Source organism: Prinia subflava, chromosome 9 (genome assembly GCF_021018805.1).
Source record: "Prinia subflava isolate CZ2003 ecotype Zambia chromosome 9, Cam_Psub_1.2, whole genome shotgun sequence".
NCBI classification, from domain to species: Eukaryota; Metazoa; Chordata; class Aves; order Passeriformes; family Cisticolidae; genus Prinia; species Prinia subflava.
Window position 1 is genome coordinate 28,094,690 of NC_086255.1, and position 18,377 is coordinate 28,113,066.

The 18,377-nt window shown below is 39.5% G+C and overlaps 1 protein-coding gene across 2 annotated transcripts in view; it reads left to right on the top strand.

The window, feature by feature from the left end:
- BICC1 (BicC family RNA binding protein 1) overlaps positions 1-18,377 on the top strand; it is an 89,167-nt gene that overhangs the window by 15,352 nt on the left and 55,438 nt on the right. For both annotated transcript variants that reach the window (XM_063406056.1, XM_063406057.1), the window contains exon 2: positions 17,644-17,690. In XM_063406056.1, coding sequence (XP_063262126.1) covers positions 17,644-17,690 — 47 coding nt within the window. The remainder of the gene's footprint in view (positions 1-17,643; positions 17,691-18,377) is intronic.

Here is an 18,377-nt window from a genome sequence, read left to right on the forward strand (position 1 = left end):
ATGGTGAGAGCTGGTTAACATTTCACAATGACAGCTTGGGCAACAGAAATTTATTTCCTTTTCTCTTCTAAAACAAAGTTTTTCTTCTGACACCTTAAATTTGGTGATTATTTTTCATTAAGTTACAGAAAAGATTTGTATCAATTTTTGCAAATAGGTTTTGCCAAGGTTTGGGGTTTGTGGTAGCCAAGCAGTCTCATGATTTCAAGTATTTTATGGTGAAATCCAGTTGAGCTGTAACGGGATACCCAAATTCAACTAAAATCCAAACAGAAGGAAAAAATGCAAACAGGAAACATTGCTTGTTTTGGCAGTCTTAATAATAATGGCTTATGAACTGCAAAAATGGAGTACACCCTCCAGACTTTCACCTCTGTCTGTTCTAGATGGTTTGGAGTTTGGGTTTTTTTTAGTTATGCATGGTTGAGATGGGCAGAGTCTTTCAGAGCTCCTTTGACTGTGATTTCTGGCTGTTACAATGTCCTTTCCTCCACAAGAGTAATTTATAAACTGAAACGCTTGTCCTTACAGAACAATCTACTGGTCTTCATACCACTCAATTAGTGCTAATTGTATGCAATGCCTCATTGTTTTTAGTAATGTGACAGAAAAAGCAAGCAATAGCCAAATTCTGTTTTAAAGGAACAGCTCAAATAGTTGAAATAGCGCTGGTAAAAAACCAGCATGAAGGAATAAGCATAAATTAAGTGATAAAGTCATTGTTGGCACAGTAGGAAGCACAATAGTGTCATGTTTATCTCAGGAACAGCGTGAATTGTGAAGATTGGAGCCACATCTGATGGGTCCCACTTGTGCTATTGCATCTATGCAATTAACTGTATGCAGTTGATACTTGTGTATTTTTGAACTCAAGATTAAGTGCTGTTGATGGTATGTATTGTCTTTAGACTAAATAAGGTGTATGTATTTATAATTTTAGGGTTTTTTAGAATATCTGGATTTCCCTAGCAGGAGGTGGTGTTTGAATCTTGGGATTGTGTTTCTCTGAGTATATGCACTTTTTTCAACTGCAGAAGCAGGCTTGGTATAAAAATCACCCACAGCCTCTGCAAACTTAGGAACTTGGAAAATTCCTAGGGATTAATTGCAACTCTAGGAAGACCCAGTTAAATAAAGTCAATAGTAGGAGGCTTTGCCTAATGCTTATCATGTGTGGGCAGGGCTGTGTTTGCCATTTTTCTGCAGGAGGCATAGTGCAGTTTATTCTGAGTGGACGCTTGCACTGTAGGGAGGATTTTTCTGGATGGAAATGCTCATTTTTCCTGGTGGTGTCTGTGTGCTGTGTGAGAGCCGAGCTGAGCACAGCTTCAATTCTCTGTTTCAGTTCTCATCCTTTCTCGATGCATTTGTGATTTAAGATCCCTGACTCTACCAGTGTAACTTAGTGTTTAACCTTCTTCCTCTTCCAGTGCAGTCTCCTGCTGTTTACTCTGCTTAAAGACTCCTGAAACGTGAACTTTTCAAACATTCAGCAAAGGAACTAGAGCAGCAAGTCCTCAGGTTTTTTCCCTTTCTGCTTGGTTTTAAAGCTAATCCATTTTAACTGCAAGAAGAATGTATTTTTTCTGTTGGCTGCTTTGCACTGCACAAAGCTTTGGTTCACGTTGTGGAACATCTTGAAATCTATATAATTGTAATGGATGAAGAATGTTTGGAATCTTTTGTGGACAATTTCTTCTTTTTTTTTTTTAAGGCAGAGCTTTCTGGATGGCAAAGAGCAAAGGCTGTCATGGCTTTTTAAACTTTTTTATTCCTCAATAGCAGGCATTTTCATATTCTAGAGCTCCATGATCTCCTTGCTTTCTCAGGAAAATAATTGTTGGGTTGGCAATTTTGAGTGAAATACTTAGCCTTAATTTTTCAGTTTTCAGCTGGTGGTACAGCTTTGTTTTTATTTTTCTCCTGGATGTCTTTGTGGCTTATTCAGCATTATTCCAGGCTTTGCATAGTTCTTCCAATCCTGTGGGAATACTGACCTGGCTTTTTTGATCCTGAGTTGCTCTGTGTGATTAAAAAAGCTGAAATAAAGGTCAGAAACTCACTATATTGAGAACAACAGCTTCAGTGGTTGTTCCATGGAGGGTTTTTTTGTTAAATTTTATGAGGAAGAAGCAGTAGATGTTATTTTGGGTTTGTCATATATGTTTACTTTTTTTTTTTAACTTGCAAGTTAACTTATGTAACTTCCAAGGCTGAATCTCACCCAGTGTGAATGAATTCTTTTCTGAGGGCTTGATAAAGCTTGGATGAAGTAATGGAGGACTTGGAAAACCACAGGTTTTTCTGTGATTGTGATACTTGCCTGCATGCATTGCAATTTGGTGTTGAAAAATTACAGGGCTTGAAATAGTCACCAGGGAGAAAGCGAGGCTGAGTTACAGCGTGTTCACCTCTCACATGAACTCTGTGGGTTTTACTGGGGTGGTTTTGTTCCTGCTGTTCGTTGTTCATCATCTACTCTTATTACACATTTTGATAGAGAACAAAAACCTAAAGCAGGTTTTTTTTCAATTTTTCTTAAGTGGATCTGCTTGGGACTAGAACAAGGCTTTGTTGCGTGCTTTATTTTTGTTTTTAAAATGAACTGCTGGCTGGTGTTTACTGGAGACAGTAGCCAAAGGTGGGCATGTAAGGGGTGTTGACCAATCTGCTCGGGGCTGGTGATTGTTTTTCACTGAAATACAAAGTTGAGATCCCCTTGGCTGTCAAGTGGCAGCAGTGCCATTGTATTTTCACCCTGCAACAAAACTCAGTGCCTGAAGCTTGGTTTATTGTTAGTTCTGTTGAACATAAAGCACTCACACAGTTCGTTTTTGGCTGAAGAAACTACTGATGGCTGTTGCAAACACACATAGTCATTTTTTATCGATGGGTAGCTCGTTTCTTTCACAGCAAGCTGACCCCAGTACATGCTTATTTATGTCTGGGAATGCTGACGCTGTGCTGCTTCCCCCTGCTCTCAAGTGGACTGTAATTCCTCAGGAAGGTTTGCAGTTCAAAGCCCCCTTGCCTCTTGGAAACAAAACTGTTGTTTGAGTTAGAAATCACGCGTTTGCACACAGCAGCGTACAGATGTGGTTATTGTAAATCAGAAATACCCTGTTTGTATAACTGCATTGGGAGGGCCTTGTGTGTGTGCCTGCTTGTGCTTTACATCATACGAGTCACACACAGTTGGGGATTTCTCAGGAGTAAACGTGGCTCCATAAATAAATAAAAAAATCCTATTTCCTGTATTGGCTGTCTTTATCATTCCTAGTTAGAATTATTCTCAAGAGCAATATCTTCTAGTGTTCCCTGCATATGCCTCTTGGCTGTGCTTATTTTAAAGACTTTTGGATAATATTTTCCTTTTGCCAGGCTTCCTTGACACTTAAGTTGGTATTTTATGCTATAGTTATTTCCTGGCCTTTTCAAAAAGAACCTCATCAATACTTCTGTACCTGTTTAGTAAAAGCTTCCTTTCCTGTGGTTTCCAGCCTAACTTATCTGCTACCATAACAATCTAATTGTTATCTAATTATCAGATGACACTTTAAGATTTTTTTTTGTCCAAAAACTGGCTGTGGTTTTGGTTTTATTCACTATCAAGCCCTGAGAGTGACATGCTCCTTGATTATAAAAGATATCATAAAATTACTGAGTGTACCACCTCAGCTAAGCCTCAACAGATCTGGATGTGTGCATTAATTAAGCTGGTTAATTATGAGTACTCCAAAGAACACTAATTGGCAGGTAACAGGGCAAATAGCAAGGTTTGAGAGTAGACTTGATTTTTCTCTTTGGTTCACTGACATTCCTTCCAGATTACTAAGCTTTCCATGTCACTTAAAAAGTGAGTGTTTTGGCAAAAGCTTTATGAAAGCATGAAACACATGGGCAATATTTATAAAAACTGGGATATTTTGCAAGTGCAACGTTGAGAGATGTTACACAATGCTCAGCCCATAGCGGTTTTTATGAATAGGTGGTAATGTCATCCTGGTTTTGATGATAAAGAATTGTTTTTTGTAGTTGTTACTGGAAAGGGAGTTGGTACTTGACATAGTGCAGAAAAAAAACTGACATAAACTTTTACAGAAAAGATCCAAATTGAGTAATACTGAGCAAAAATGTTAAAAGATTTCTGAAAACAGCATTGCATTAAATCAGCTGCACTAACATCTTGCTATTTAAGCCTCTTTTTATTTGCAAAAATATAATATTTCTTGAGCTAAAGCCCCCATGCAGGAACTGGAGGCAGAAGTGGGCCAAATATTAGTTCCGTACTTGTTATTGTTTGTTTTTCTAGATTTTGGCAGAAATTGCACATTCTTTGTTTTAATTTTTCACTTCCCCACGCTTGACATTTTATATCCTTTAAGTTTACAAGTTTCTTTCCAGTTTATTTTGCATGAACTGAAAGGGGTTTGTATTGTATCAACTCTTCTAAGCAGGCTTTTTCTGAGTCTTGAACATAAAAAAGGGGAATTTAATTTTAGAAATAGTCAAGGTTTCTAGATAAATGAGTTGTGTGACTCAGAATTACAGTTGTCTAACCCCAAAACAATGCTTTCTTGTTTACTTGTGGTCATTAATTTAGCTTAAGCATTTCCTGCACTGCATCACAAGGCTGTGGAAATGCAGCTTTGTGGAGTTTTCCTGACTTATATATTTCTTGTAAACAGCAGTTGTAGAAATAGTTTTGAGTCCATAAAAATACAAATTAGATACCAGGGGGCCAGATGCAAATCTTTGAGATCATACAGCGTAGTCAGTGAGTTGCTTGTGCTTGAAAAGAAAGGAATCTTAGGATTTGAGGAACATATTTTGGGCCTGTTTGTGTAGGCAACATAACTGCAGCTCTCCACTTCCTGCCCTCTCTTTAAACGCCTCTCTCGGTCCCATAAGGTTTGAATAAAAGGTTCAGCAGCCCTCAAAGGCTGGCTTTCAGCTCTTGGGGCACACACTCCTCAGCGGTGTTTATTTAGAGTTAGTCTGATGCCCACAGCGCTGCTGGGGTAGGTTTGGGCAGTTGGGGTGTGCTTGGGGTCTCACCCCTCTGCAGGGCTGCTTCCTGAGGACTGGGAAGTGCAGATGGAGATTTCTCTCGCCTCGCAAGCGAAGCAGTTCAAAGGTGTTGCCAGGACTTTGCAGTCCCTCGGGGGTGTTTCAGTGTTTCAGCTGTCCTGTGGCAGGACCTTGCCTCTAGGAGGTGGAAATCACAGGAAATCCAGTGGTTGATGCAGCTGGATTTCTAAAGACTCATCTGTTCAGAGATTTGGAGGGAGGGCACTTTGCATTTCTATACATCTCCCCTGTAGCCAGAAGACATAGCTTGGAAAACAAGAAAAATTAACTTGAGTCTCTTCAAGTATGAAAGCATGGGGTAAAAATGCATACAACTCATGGCTGAGTTATAATGTTGTTGATAATCTTTATTCCTATAAGGTGTTAATTTATTTTATTAAAGTACTGCCAAATTTGCATCCTTGACTGATTTTGTTTTCTTGAGATCTGCCCAAACCTGGGAGGTGCCCCCATGTGAAGATGGCTAACAGCCTGGATCAGTGCTTTAAGGTGAAGGGGCACTAAAAACTCCTCATCCATGTGTAGCCTTTGGTGATGTGTGCTTCCAGCATGTCTGTGTTCAATTTCAGAAAGAGCTTTGGGATCTTTGAGGGACAAATCTCAACAGCATTGAGGTATTTGAATAAATGTCACAGTGTGTTCTGCCAGATGAGATTTTGGTTTGGGTTTATTTTAACCTTTAGGTGACTAACTTGTGGTCTCTTTCCTTTGACTCTGTCATACACAGCCTGAGCTCAGTTTCATAATGCTTGAGCCCTCATGCATTCTTTGGAGTGTAAAGCACTTCACAGTGAAGCAGTTATGAGTCTGTGACTTTGCTGCTTGCTTGTGTGACTTGAAATTCCACTTGTATATGCCACCTTACCCTTGCTTTGGCAAGAATGCTCAGATTTTCTGAAAGAGTAAATAGCAAACTAAATACTGTTTCAGCATGATTTAGCCTCCTGTCGTTCAGCTCTTCCACTGTAGAGGAAATTGTTGCAGGTTTTCTGTAGTTATTGAAATGAGAGAAACAGATGGTGGAAGAATGTAATTATTGTTTACCTGAATTTTAGAAGGATTTGCTGCCATTCAGTGGACTTCTCACAAAGGATGACTTAGCTCAAAGCACTCATAATAAAAAGAAATGCTACCAGTAGAAGTGCAGAACTTCCTGTGCAGTTGTGTCTTTTTGCCCAGAAGAGGCTTTCTCCTGGTGCCAGCTTAGAGCAGTGTTTTTCTGGATACATTCTGCTATATCTCAGTCCAGAACTGTTTAATTCTGTACTGCTGCCTTGGTGAAAAAGCAGGTAGGATTTCCCAGATGGAGTAATTTAACTTAGGAGATTTAAACAAATGTTTTTGGTTTGATTTATTTTTAACACCCTAAAATCGGAATGCTTTTGCTTGTCTTAAGGTAGCTGTCCTCTTTTTTGCAGAACAGTCCACAATTCTAAATTAAAAGCTAATAAATTATTCTTAACACCTTCTGCAGCCCACATCTCCTAATGTGACATGATTGGAGTTAGTACGGATGCCAAGCTTCTGGCCAAATTTTACCCCTGTAATCTAAACCAGTGCAGGCTTTTATCTTACTGTAAACTGTGTCTAGAAACCCTAATTATACAGCTTGACATTCTTGATTCACTGTGAATGTGTATGTTTTTATTTACATGCGTGCACAGAAATAGAACAATTTAATGCTTTGGCAGATGTATGTAGCAGTTGTGTTTTTTAATGTGGGAACTGTTCATAAGAAAAATTCATGGAGATGATGAAAATGTGGCCATAAAACCAGCTGTGAAAATAAAACTTGTTCACCTTTACCAGAAGGGTCCAGACTTCTGTTGTGCTTTGATCTTCTTACCTAAACAATTACTTCATTTCCTTAGTTTCTTAAAAGCAGAAAGATCTTGGTGTTGTGAGTAAACTTTGGCACAGTAACTTGTATCACTGTTATTTTTGTGCTGATACATAATTTGGATTTTTTGCCTAGCAAGTGCATGGAAAAACGGGTGAGAAGCTGGTGCACATTTTGTTGTGGTGATACACAGCTCTAGACTGGTGAATTTACTTCCTCTGCTTCCACCCTTTAGGGGGATCCATCCCACTCTCTCTTGACAAATCTGATTTGCAATTTCCTCAGTGATGTTACTTGAACAAATTGTTTTGGTTCTTGGGTCACACTGATGAACTTGCCTTCCTCACATGTTATGTAGATTATGGTGGTATCCAAGAATAAACTGGCATTTTGTGATTTCATAGCTTTAAAGGCATTTTTTCCCGTCTTTAAAGTTATGAATCAAGGCATAGAGTATATTCCTGAAAATGGAGTTGTGTTTTAGTGTGACTTTTACCTTTGTCTTCATTTTTTTAATTAACTGAATGCAGCAGTGCCTTGCCCCAGTGCTTATGCCTGCACTTACTTAAATTTGTTTATCTTACACTTTTCTTCTTGGATCTTTGAACTTTTTGTCCTTTGCTACTTAATGCTGGTTTATAGCTCAGTTATCCTTCCCATGAAGTGCTTAAGTGGGTTTAAATTTTTCTGTATGTGAATTTAAACTGGTGTTTTTCATTTAGGGGGAGTAAAAGATATGAAAAAGATCCACTTTACTTTTCGCAAATATTCAAGGCAGCTGATGTCAAGTGGGCATTGCTTCAGTAGTACTGTCAGTAGCCTAACATATTACAAATTTAGTGTACAAGAGCGACTCTTAATTTCACCCTGAACTGAAAATTGACTGTTCCAAACTGAACAGCCCCCTGCTAGAATTCCTCTGTTGTCACATGCCCTAAAACCTGGAATAAAGATATAGCAAGAAGCCTGAACTGGATTTCTATCTGGGGAAGAGTTTCCATCTAAGGCAATCAGCGTATTTTGAAACTAATGAATGCAAAATAGAAGATGGCAGACATTCAAAATTCTCAGGTTAAGGGAAAAGGAGATGCCAAGCAGCCTGTGTGTGTGGATTTGCAAGTGTTACCAGCTGGATGGATGTGCAGAAGCAGGGGAACAGATGCCTGGAAAAGGGTTCACAACATGTGTCATTTAAAAACTGAGGCTGTTGGGTTTTTTCCCTCTGATAGAGGCAGAAATTAGGAGTGGGTGGGTTTTGGACAGAAAAGAAAAATCTTGGTTTGTTCTCCAAATATTCCAGTTTCATCCAGGAAGCTGGAGACTGTGGAATTGGTTGAATTTCAGAAAAGCAGGAGACTTTGTAATTCCAGATAATGTTTGGGTGGGGTTTATTTTGTCCCTGTCAATTGTGTTCCAGAATCTTGTTCAGCATAATGGGTCCAGATACAGGCAGTGTCTCCTTACTGCTGGAAAAGGCCTTGGAGCTCAGTGTTTAACCTGCCTTGCAACAGACTTAAACTGGTTTCCTGTATAAAGCTTTGTCTTTGACTTCATCTTGGCTCCTCTCCTTTAACTCCACATCTGTGAATGACTCATAACAAGCAGGACCGTCAGAAAAATACTGTGTACGTTTTTATCCAAATCTGTAGGGGTTTTGTTTCTAATTTTTTACAGCCTTGCTACATTCTCCCCTCCCATGCAATGAATCATGCAGTATCTGCACTCATACCTGACAGGAAAAGTGGTTGTGCATCGAGGGAAAGTTGAATGCTAAACAAATAGAAAGAATATCCCCAGCCATCAATCTGCTGAGAGCAGAGCTTTTGTATTTGGCAGGTATCCTCTGTCAGCCCCCAGGGCACTTCTGATATTATGATTTTCTTTCCTCCTGTAAACAGCAAGTCCTGTTAAATGCATACTCTGGCTTGGGGGCAGAGTTGGATCTGTCAGGCACTGGCAGCAAGGGAGGTTCTGCCTCCTGAGGCATTCAGAGGCTTTTCTTTTTTTGAGCTGTCACATCCAGTGACTCAAGGCAGTCCCACTGCAGAGCTTTTCAGGGGAATGCCAAGCTGTACATCTCTTACTTCTCCTGCCCTTCCATGAATGCTTTGGCCCATTTCCAGATGTGTGACAGCACAGGGGCAGCTCACTCAGCTGTGCTGTCCCTTCTGGAGTGCTTACAGTGGCCATACTGTGAAGAAAAGGGGCAAAATGCTGCACTCTGGGTCCTTGTCTTCTACATTTTTATTTTAAATACTATCCAAGGGAACCAGAGCCCCCATATTCAGTGCAGATGATGTGCATGGCAGCTCATGCACGAATAATAATGTCAGCTGAGGCAGGAAAGGTGAAAGAAGGGTGGAATGGCTTCATCCTGTCACTGTGTTTTGGTCCCTTCCCTGGTGTCAGAGAGGAACCCTGGAGCAGTGGACAAGTGAGTTGCTGGCATAAATATTCCTAATTTTAATAGCTGTGCAGAGAAGTGTTTTATAACAGCAGTGTGGTATATTGGTGAGGTTTTCCTGCAGCTGCCAGAGCTACCCATCTCCAGCTGCCTCCTCCAAGACGGGCTCTCTTTGGATAACAGCTCCAGGGAATTGATGACATCTAAGCTGTGTTTGAAGTGGGTGAGTGCTCTCACAGCCCTCACACCTGGCTGTGCACCGCTGCTGTCAGGTTTTGACTACAAAGGATTTGGAACAAATTATTACAATGTGATTTTTTTTTTCTGGCCAGCCTATCATTTTGGCTACAGAGTTCCAAATTTTCTGGAAAACTGAAATGCTGAAGGACCTGTTTGAAGGTAGGGAGGCAATTAACTACTCCTTGATGAAAGTAATAGAAGCTAAACCACATCACCTTCCCTTTACACATCTCAGTATAGGTGATGCTTTCTGGATGTGACTGATTTCACTTTGCATCTCTCAGGGAGCTGCTTGGCAAAGAGTGAAGGAGGACTGAAGTCACAGATGCTTTATTTTTATATATATAGGCATCAAAAATACTTTATGGATGTGAAAGTCATAGAAATGTTCTCTTCCCTTTTTATTATTCTCTCCAGTATCATTTCAAGGATGTTTGTCTCAAAAGTGGGGAAGATACTGGGAGAGCTACAGTGCTTGAATGTACCTAATGTAAGGTTTTAATCAGGTTTTTTTCATGCTGGTAGCAATGGATCTTAACAAAGCTGTCTCATAAGTGACTTTTTGATAGGCTCGCTTGTAAAAAAGTGATCGTCAGTAGCACAGATGGAAATTTTCCATCTTAAGAGGACCTAGAAATAGCATGTTCAGTTTGGCTGTTATTTAGTGTCAAAAAACTGTCTTCATCCCTTGATTAAAATGGAAGGAAAATGTAGCTTGTAATTAAAAATCTGGAGATAATAGTGGAATTATTTGATGAAAAAATCAACAAGTCTTTCTTTCTTGTAATTCTCATCTTCTTTCCCACAACCTGGCAGCTGGATACACTGTTTGCTTGGATAGTCTCCTTCCACTGTACCAACACAGTGGTTACAAACTTGAAATGGAGAACTTGTGTTTGTTTGAGGCTCCTTATGCTTTCAGGAAATCCGAAGTGAAGTTGTGCTTTGTTTGCTTTCGTTTTCCTTGTTGACTTGAGTTGAATTTTATTAGTTAAGCAATTTCCAAGAAGCCCTCTGCTGATCCCAGCAGCAGGGCCATCGATTTATTCTGTGTCAGTCATGGGAATGAAGGCTTCAGCAGGGCTTAGGAAATTTGTTTGGAAGCATCAGCTGGCATATCTTCTGTGGGAAGCACAGCAGTCCTTGAGTGCATCTGGAGGATGGAACAGGAGACTTCAGGAGTGTTTTACCCAGCTCGAGAGGCAGTAGAGTGTGTGTGGCTCTGACAGTGACCAAGGGCAGCCAGGAGAGCAGTTCTAATCAGGTAACAGTGCTGAGAGCTGCCCAGCTCCCCTGGCTGAGTCCTGCAGTGCCTGGCAGGAGGCAAAGCAGGCACTTCATTATCTCCGTTAAACTCCTCAGTCCTGTGCCGTGCACTCACTGTGCTGAGCGTCGCACCAGGCAGCGTTCATGAGCTGCACCCATTTTTATTTCTGCCTTTGAAAGGAGAGGTTTCCACCCAGGAAAAAGGGGCTCCCAAAGCAACCCCAGCCTCACAGCCTGCCTTCAAGCTGTGGCTTGTCTCTAAAAATAAATAAACAAGCAGATTTATTTCTATGCGGTGTCTTGGCAGACAGCTTTTTCCCCAGGGATAAATTTGTTTTGCAGAAGTAGAAAAATCTGTTAGATATCTAAAATTTATAGTTGTTATGTATTAAATTATTTGATTTAGATAGCGTTTTGTAGTTATGCAACTCTAAAAATATTGATGGTGGAATGGACAAGGGAAGTTGCTTTTGGTATAACTCAATTATTTTTTCCTTTTTTTCCCTTTCTATTTGTTTTTCCCCTTAGCGTTCAGTCACCAAATCTGTCAAGTCCCTACAAATACTATGATGAAATCTCTAGGAATATTTGGTGAAAATCAATGTCTTCTTGGTCCTCAGAGTACGTGTGTTGGTTTTTTTTCTTCCATTCCTTCTTAACAATGCATGCAGAGCTAGTGGAAGCAAGTGCAGTTCATTTTAAGCTTTCCCTTTTTCTCTGTGTGGCTGTTTCCTTTATCCATCACAAATGATGGATGGGTGAAGCTTCGTGAGTTTTGGTTGTAGGGCTGGTTTTAGTTCTTTGCCAACGATCTTAATTTTAGTATCAACGATTCAATTTTAATACAGCGTTCGGGGAGTTGAAAAGTTAATTTTCTTGTAAGTGAATATGACTAATAATAAGGGGAGGATGAAGATCATGGATGTGCTACCTGTCTGTGTTAACAATCACATTTGGGTGGCACAGGGTGATCCAGGGAGCCTCCTGCAGCTGGCAGAGGGTCCAGGAAGAGGCCGTGGTGGCCGAGGGGGCTCACTGGCTCTGTGTTTCAGCAGCAGGCTCAGAGCACCCCAGGCTCAGCCTGCTCTGCTCCCAGCACGGGGCTGCTCTGCCAGATGCTGGAGCACAGCTGGCCTCCCTGCTGACAGCTCAGCAGTGGAGTTCCTGCTCACAGGAGGAGATAGAGCAGAACCCACCCAGCACTGTCCAGGCTGCTTACTGACATTTACTGAGCATGCTGAAATTCTTCCAGCTCTCCTCTGGCTGCTCGAGCAGAGGAAGAATGCTCCCCTAAAAACATTTGAAGTTTGTGCATGCTTTTGTTTGGACTTCCAAAACTTTTTATCTGACTTCTTAATAAAAGGTGACACTTTCAAGAGTCCTTTTGTCACAAAATATGTAGATGGTGGATGGTTCTTGTAGCATTCCAGATAAAATGTAGGTCCAGACTTCGTCACTACATCAGCATGCTGTATGGACAGGTATAATTTGCTTTTTTCTCATTTGTTGAATATTCCAGTAATTTCTCAAGGTTTTTGGAGCTTTCCTCCTTTTGTCAGTGTCCTTTGCTGGAACCATCAGTGGACTCTGACCTGTCTATAGTGAGCATCCTCAAAACCTGGAGATTGCTCTGTATATAAGTTTAAGAAAATGTGAATGTCTCACTTTCATTCATCAACTCTGGAAAACTCCATGAAGCCACATAAGGCTCTGAAATAGTGAGAGTGCTATGTGTAACAAGTCATTTTATGAAGTTTATTGTAATTAATAAAGTAGAAAGAACACATAATTTTATATAAAAGCCAGCTAACAGTCTCAAATATTTGGATTTTTCGTACAGATTTCTTGCTTGTTTAAGCCTTTTTACTTCTCTTGTCAGACTGTATATTTTAGTTGAGTTGTCTCTCTGACTTCTTAGTTCCTAAGCTGAAAACTGGAACCAAGACTGACTTTGCAATGGAAAATTGTTTTGTTTGGATTTCAGCAAATTCAATTTAAGGTCGGATTTTTTTCTTTAACAATGTACGCTCTATCTTTTTATTCCTGGAGGCATATTTTCAGCAATTTGGCTTAACTCTGTGGTCATGGGGGTGGAATTCTTTATCTTGGCTTGATATAAGCAGGCTTTCAGAGCATGTGTGGGTTAGTGTCTGACTTGGTGCACAGGAAAACATCTTTGTCAGGTGGTTTCTGGTTCAGTGAGAGGAGGTTTTGGTTGGGGTTCTTTGTGTGTGACAGCAGCTTGGTAACTTTGGGGAAATAGCTCAGGCTTTCAATAAATAACTGCCCATTCCACTTAAAAAGTGAAGAGTGAATGAAAATCAACACTGTAATGTAGCTAGCAGATTCAGGAAAAACTCAAACCTAAGTAATATGAGGATGTTCTTGACAGAAGCATTATGAAATCTTTCTCATTCAGTGGAGAGGAGCAGTAAAGGATAATTGAGCACTTACCTTCGTTATTGTACAGCTTCTTGAAATCTTGTTAAGTTGATTTGTCTTGATAAAATGAAAATATTACCTAGTTATCTGTCATGTTAAAGAGTGTTTTGATGCAAGGAATGATTTTGTTTCATCATAGTTGACACCTGAAGAGCAGGATGTGTGTTTTGTTCTCTTAAAAATGTTGTCATTCAGTGCAGACAGAGGAAGTTTTGACAGTAATCAATGTAAAGGCAAAGTCACCAACTCAGTCACCCTCAGCTACCCTGAGTTTTTGATAGCTTCAAGAGTTTGGAAAATAAGACACAAAACTGATGTGTGAGATCAGCAAAGTTATGGTAATTCATTTAAAGACTTGACTTAATCAGTGTATCTTGGGTTCCCTTCCTGTAAAATATGACCTGTATTGTAATAACTTTTTAATAACTAAAATAGCATTTGAAGGGAAAGCTCAAATTCATTTTTTCCATGTGAACCTAGAAATTACAATTGGGCCTTTTTATGATTTGGTGATTAAGCAGACAAATGGTGCACTTCATGGGTTCCATAACAGTTAACACCTGTTTCAACTGGTTCATATTTGTATTGGACGGAACCTCAGCAATCCAATATGTCTTGAAAAGCAAAAATCTGATATAAAATATTTCATGGTATGGAAGAAATTACAATAAACAGAGTATAGCTTAAAATATAAAATGCTTGTTATGCACATTTACATAGGTTTCATCTGTATTTCTGAAACCAATGTAGCCACCTTGTGTAAAAATAATCCTAGTTTTTGTGAGGGTTGGTTAAGTGATTATTCAATACCATAAAGTAAACACTGTTTTCTAAGAAAACAGTATTTCCTGAGTTGGCAGAAATGAAACAGTTTGGCAGTCTGAAGTCTGGTACAACTGGATTAATTAGCATTTGGTTTGTGATTTCTCTCAAACCTGTTTTGGGGACAGGGACCACTGGCAGAAGGGTGGTCTCCTAAGGCATGTGCCAGGCAATAATGTCACTTCATGTTGTTTATCACTGGTGCAGTATTCTGAATTCACTAATTTCAGAAAACACAAAGCTTTGTCCATTTAAATGTGGAAGCTTATTTCGAATTTAGTAGAGATGGGCTCAGTTGTGCCTTCCATGCAGCACAGGTACAGCAGTGCTGGCCCCCTCTGCCTCCCACAAAAGGCTTGGTGTCTTTGGTGTTTGATAACTTGAAAACTTCCTGATTTTTTGAACAAAGCTTAGTTTGAAAACCAATTATTATTTTTAAGATTACAAAAATAATTTGCCAGAGTGCATTGTCAGATGTAAATATCGTGACCTTCTTAATATGATATTTCAAAGCTGAAGTTTATTTTGAGAGTCAGGGTTAATACTCTCAAAATTTGTTTAGAGAAGATGATCTTGGGATGTGATGACCTAGGAGATATTTTCCCTAAACACGAATTCAAGTTTGCTTTTATCTCAGTTTATCTGATTTGAGGTAAACCTCAATGCCTTGCTAAATTGCATCTGCTTGAAGAGAACACTGTAAATGATTTGCATTTTAATGGATTCTGCATAAATTTCTTAACTCTGGAGTGCTTCTCTTGTTCATTTCCCTGCAAAAGATACTCTGTTTGTCTTGCTGTAACAAAATCTGTTTAACTTTTCAGTTATAAAAGAAACGGATAAATTTGCCCTTGGTTTTGGCTATTCCTTCTGTTTTCAGAAATGCTAGGACTGCCTTTACCTGCTTTGGAGAGCAGAAAGGCTCCAAGATCATTTCACATGAATTATAAACATTTCAGACACTTTTTTACAGTAATTACAATACAGGTCATATTTTACAGACATTTTAGTGTTGGAAGCTTTGTTAAATATAGCTACTTACTTTGGGAGTGAACATTCGTGCAAATGTAGGTAATTGTGGGTAGCATCACAAAATCCATAAACTACTGATAGAATTTAAATTTCTTTAACTGTAATTGCTCCTCATAAAAACCAGAGGAAATTGAGGAAGTAAAATGAATGAGTAAGTAGATAATTGGCACAAAAGTTATATCATAATAAGAGGGAGGGAAAAGGGAGACAATAGCTGGAAAATAGCTAACTTCAAAAGAAACATAATACATTGATTCATGTAGTTTGTCTTCCAGTTTTTAGGCATTTTTTTCTTTTATAGTGAAATATATCATTCTAAGTGTAACAAAATACTTTAAGCCACAATTCTGCACATCTTTTTTTAATTAATTCAATGCAATGGAAATGGTAATGACTAGATCACCTTAATGTAGAAAATAAGATCAGTGGCATACCTCTCCCTGGATTAAACAGTGCTGCATCTTGGACATGAAGTGACAAAATTCAAACAGATTGCAGATCTCTTGACATGTGAAGAACTATTCTAAGGCACAGACCTTCAGTGTCTTTGCAAAAACCACCATACAGCCTTCCCTGCCTTTTCAGACATCATGAGACTGACAAATGGGTTATCATAAAGCATTTTATTAATGAGAGACCGTATCTTTATAGTATATTGTAACAACTAAACCCACTAGTTGATGACCAAAGATTTTTCTGAAGTGCCGTTTGCTCCAACTTTCCTATTGTCTGCACTGTTGTGGGTTTTATTCCTGTGAACCCGTTTTGGGATGTTTCCATTCCCTTTTCTTTGCCACTTTGTCTGTGCTTGTTGGATTCTATCTGTTGTGCCATCGGTTGTTGGTGGGGCCAAGCTGTAAATCAGGTCACCAGAATGATTCATATTAAAAATAAACCTACAATGAAAAAGCTTGGAATCCACTTTGTCAGCATTTCTACTTCATGCCCTGCAGAGCATCACTGCTATTATCTTAAGCCATCTCTTGTTTGGATTCAGTTTGGAAATTATGCATTTGCAGCTGGAACAAAATCTGTCTATTCTCAAAACTGCGGCTTCAGCCACACATCTGTCACGTTCTCATCTCTAATTTATCTTGTGTACCCTCTGATGAAAAGCATGTTGGTCCCATTTCTGCTTGAAATAGAGTGGTGGTGCTCCTCACTTCCCACAGGCATTTCCTATCTGTCCCTGAGTTAATGGAGAACATGCCAAGCAACGTGCACCTATCCAGGGGCTGCTTCAAGAAATTCTATTTTTCTTCTCAGTAGTTTGTAAATCTGGAAAATAAACCTTCCCCAGTTGTTCTCTCTGCTTCCAGAGAGAAATGGTTGTGGTGAAATATGGACCAGTTAGCTCTTCTCATACAGGCTCCTATGGGTTTTGAAGGTGGGGATGGCTTTTTTCCTCAGACATGTGGAACTGGGGAGTTTGGAATTGCTCTGCAGCGAGATGAGTGCTTGACAGGCTTCATTTGCTGCCTCTGCTCTGGCTGCCCTGGAGTTGAGTCATGAACTTCTGAACTGTAGTGGATAAAACTTGCCTAGTGTGCTCTTCTCTGGGGTATTTGAGTGTTGTTATTGAGATTGTGAGAAGCTTATTTCAATGTAGTGGTGCTTCTTCCTCTGGGGTAGAAGTTCTCTCATGCCTCCAGCCTGTATCTGCTCACTTGCATTTGCTATCAGACTGCATTAGCTGAACTAACAGTTCCTTGAGAGTTTGGAATTGGTTGTGTAATCGGAGGAGGGGGCAGAGCTGAGCAGTTGAAAGATAGCTTTGAATCCAGAATTACGGGGTGAGTTCGAGGGGTCTGTTTTGTACATGAGAAATGCAAAAATTATCATGAGGAGTATAAGTTGTTTCAGTCATCCTGTACCATTCAGGAAGCTCTTTTCCACCCTTGGAGTTGTTTTTGAGGGCATCCCTTTCTCCAGGGAAAAGGAAATGATCCTCCTCATAATCAGTTTGAGCTACTGTGTTTGGAACTGCTTGCTGGTCCAACGCAGATAATCTACAGCATAAGCTGTATGCAAAGAGTTTAAAGTGTGATAATTTGCATTAACTGAACTTGCAGTTATGGGTTTAAATACAAGTGGGAGATAATCCAGGTCCTGGTCTTGAGAACACTGAATAATGTGATATTTGATACAGCAAGCCTTGTGCTCTCCTAGCTGTCTGTTGGTCCTGCTGTTGGTAGAACTGCAGGGCAAAGTATGCAGTGTGACTGAATTGTTACACTTAGACCGTGTGTGTTTTGTAGATAAAATAAGTTTCAGGGTGTTAGAGCTTGAATGTGCAAATACCAAGGGTTCAGACTTGGTCCTTGGCAAGTGACTTGTAAAAGGTTAATCTGGGTATTACTCAGTTGTTGACAAATGTTTATTGTGTGATAAAAAGCACCCAGAGTTGTTATTTTACAGTAGCATGTACTCACTGAGAATTTCTATATGTAAGCCTGCAGATTTTCTCCTGTGTGTTTAGTAACCAGATCCCACTTTTGTTTTACAGCTGCTGCAGAGGGCAAAGGGAAAAGTGGGGAAGACTTTTTTCAGAAGGTAAGAAAGACATTTCAGTTCTGTAACAGCACCTGACTAGAGAAAAAAAATACACCAATTACTAACACATGTGATCAGCTAATTAAACTTCTATATGTGCAGTTTCCACCCATCCATCAAATTTTTTTAAATTATTTTGTCATTTAAAGTGTCTCCCTGCTACTAGCCAAGTGTGGAATGAGATGAGAAACAGGTTCTTTGGTGTATGCTCCTGTCATCCATGCACAAAAAACAATTTAACAGTTTTACCAATTCTTTCACTGAAAATGTAAAAATATGGATGATGAACATTTGTTATGCTTAATTGTGGGGGTTAACCCAGAAGATGTTTTGAGGTGATCTTAAGGATTTTTTCTGTGGATAAATGCTGCATCCTGTTATTAAAAAACTGACCTGCGACTTTTTGTGATATTGCTGAAAGCGTAAATATTTGGTTGAGAAATGCAATGGCCTTTTAAGAAAGAAGTGCACAATCCACAGAATGATTCAACAAAGTCTGTGGTTGGACAGAGGCACGGAAGGACTGGAAAAAGGAGTCCTGCAGCAACTAAACTACAAAGAGAAATGGTCAAGAGTAATGACTTGGAAATTATTTTTACAAAGCAGTATGGTATTGGGGGTTTTTTGGTCTCTTGGGGGTTTTTTTCAAGAATAGTGTGAAGAACATTATTTATGAATTATGTTAAT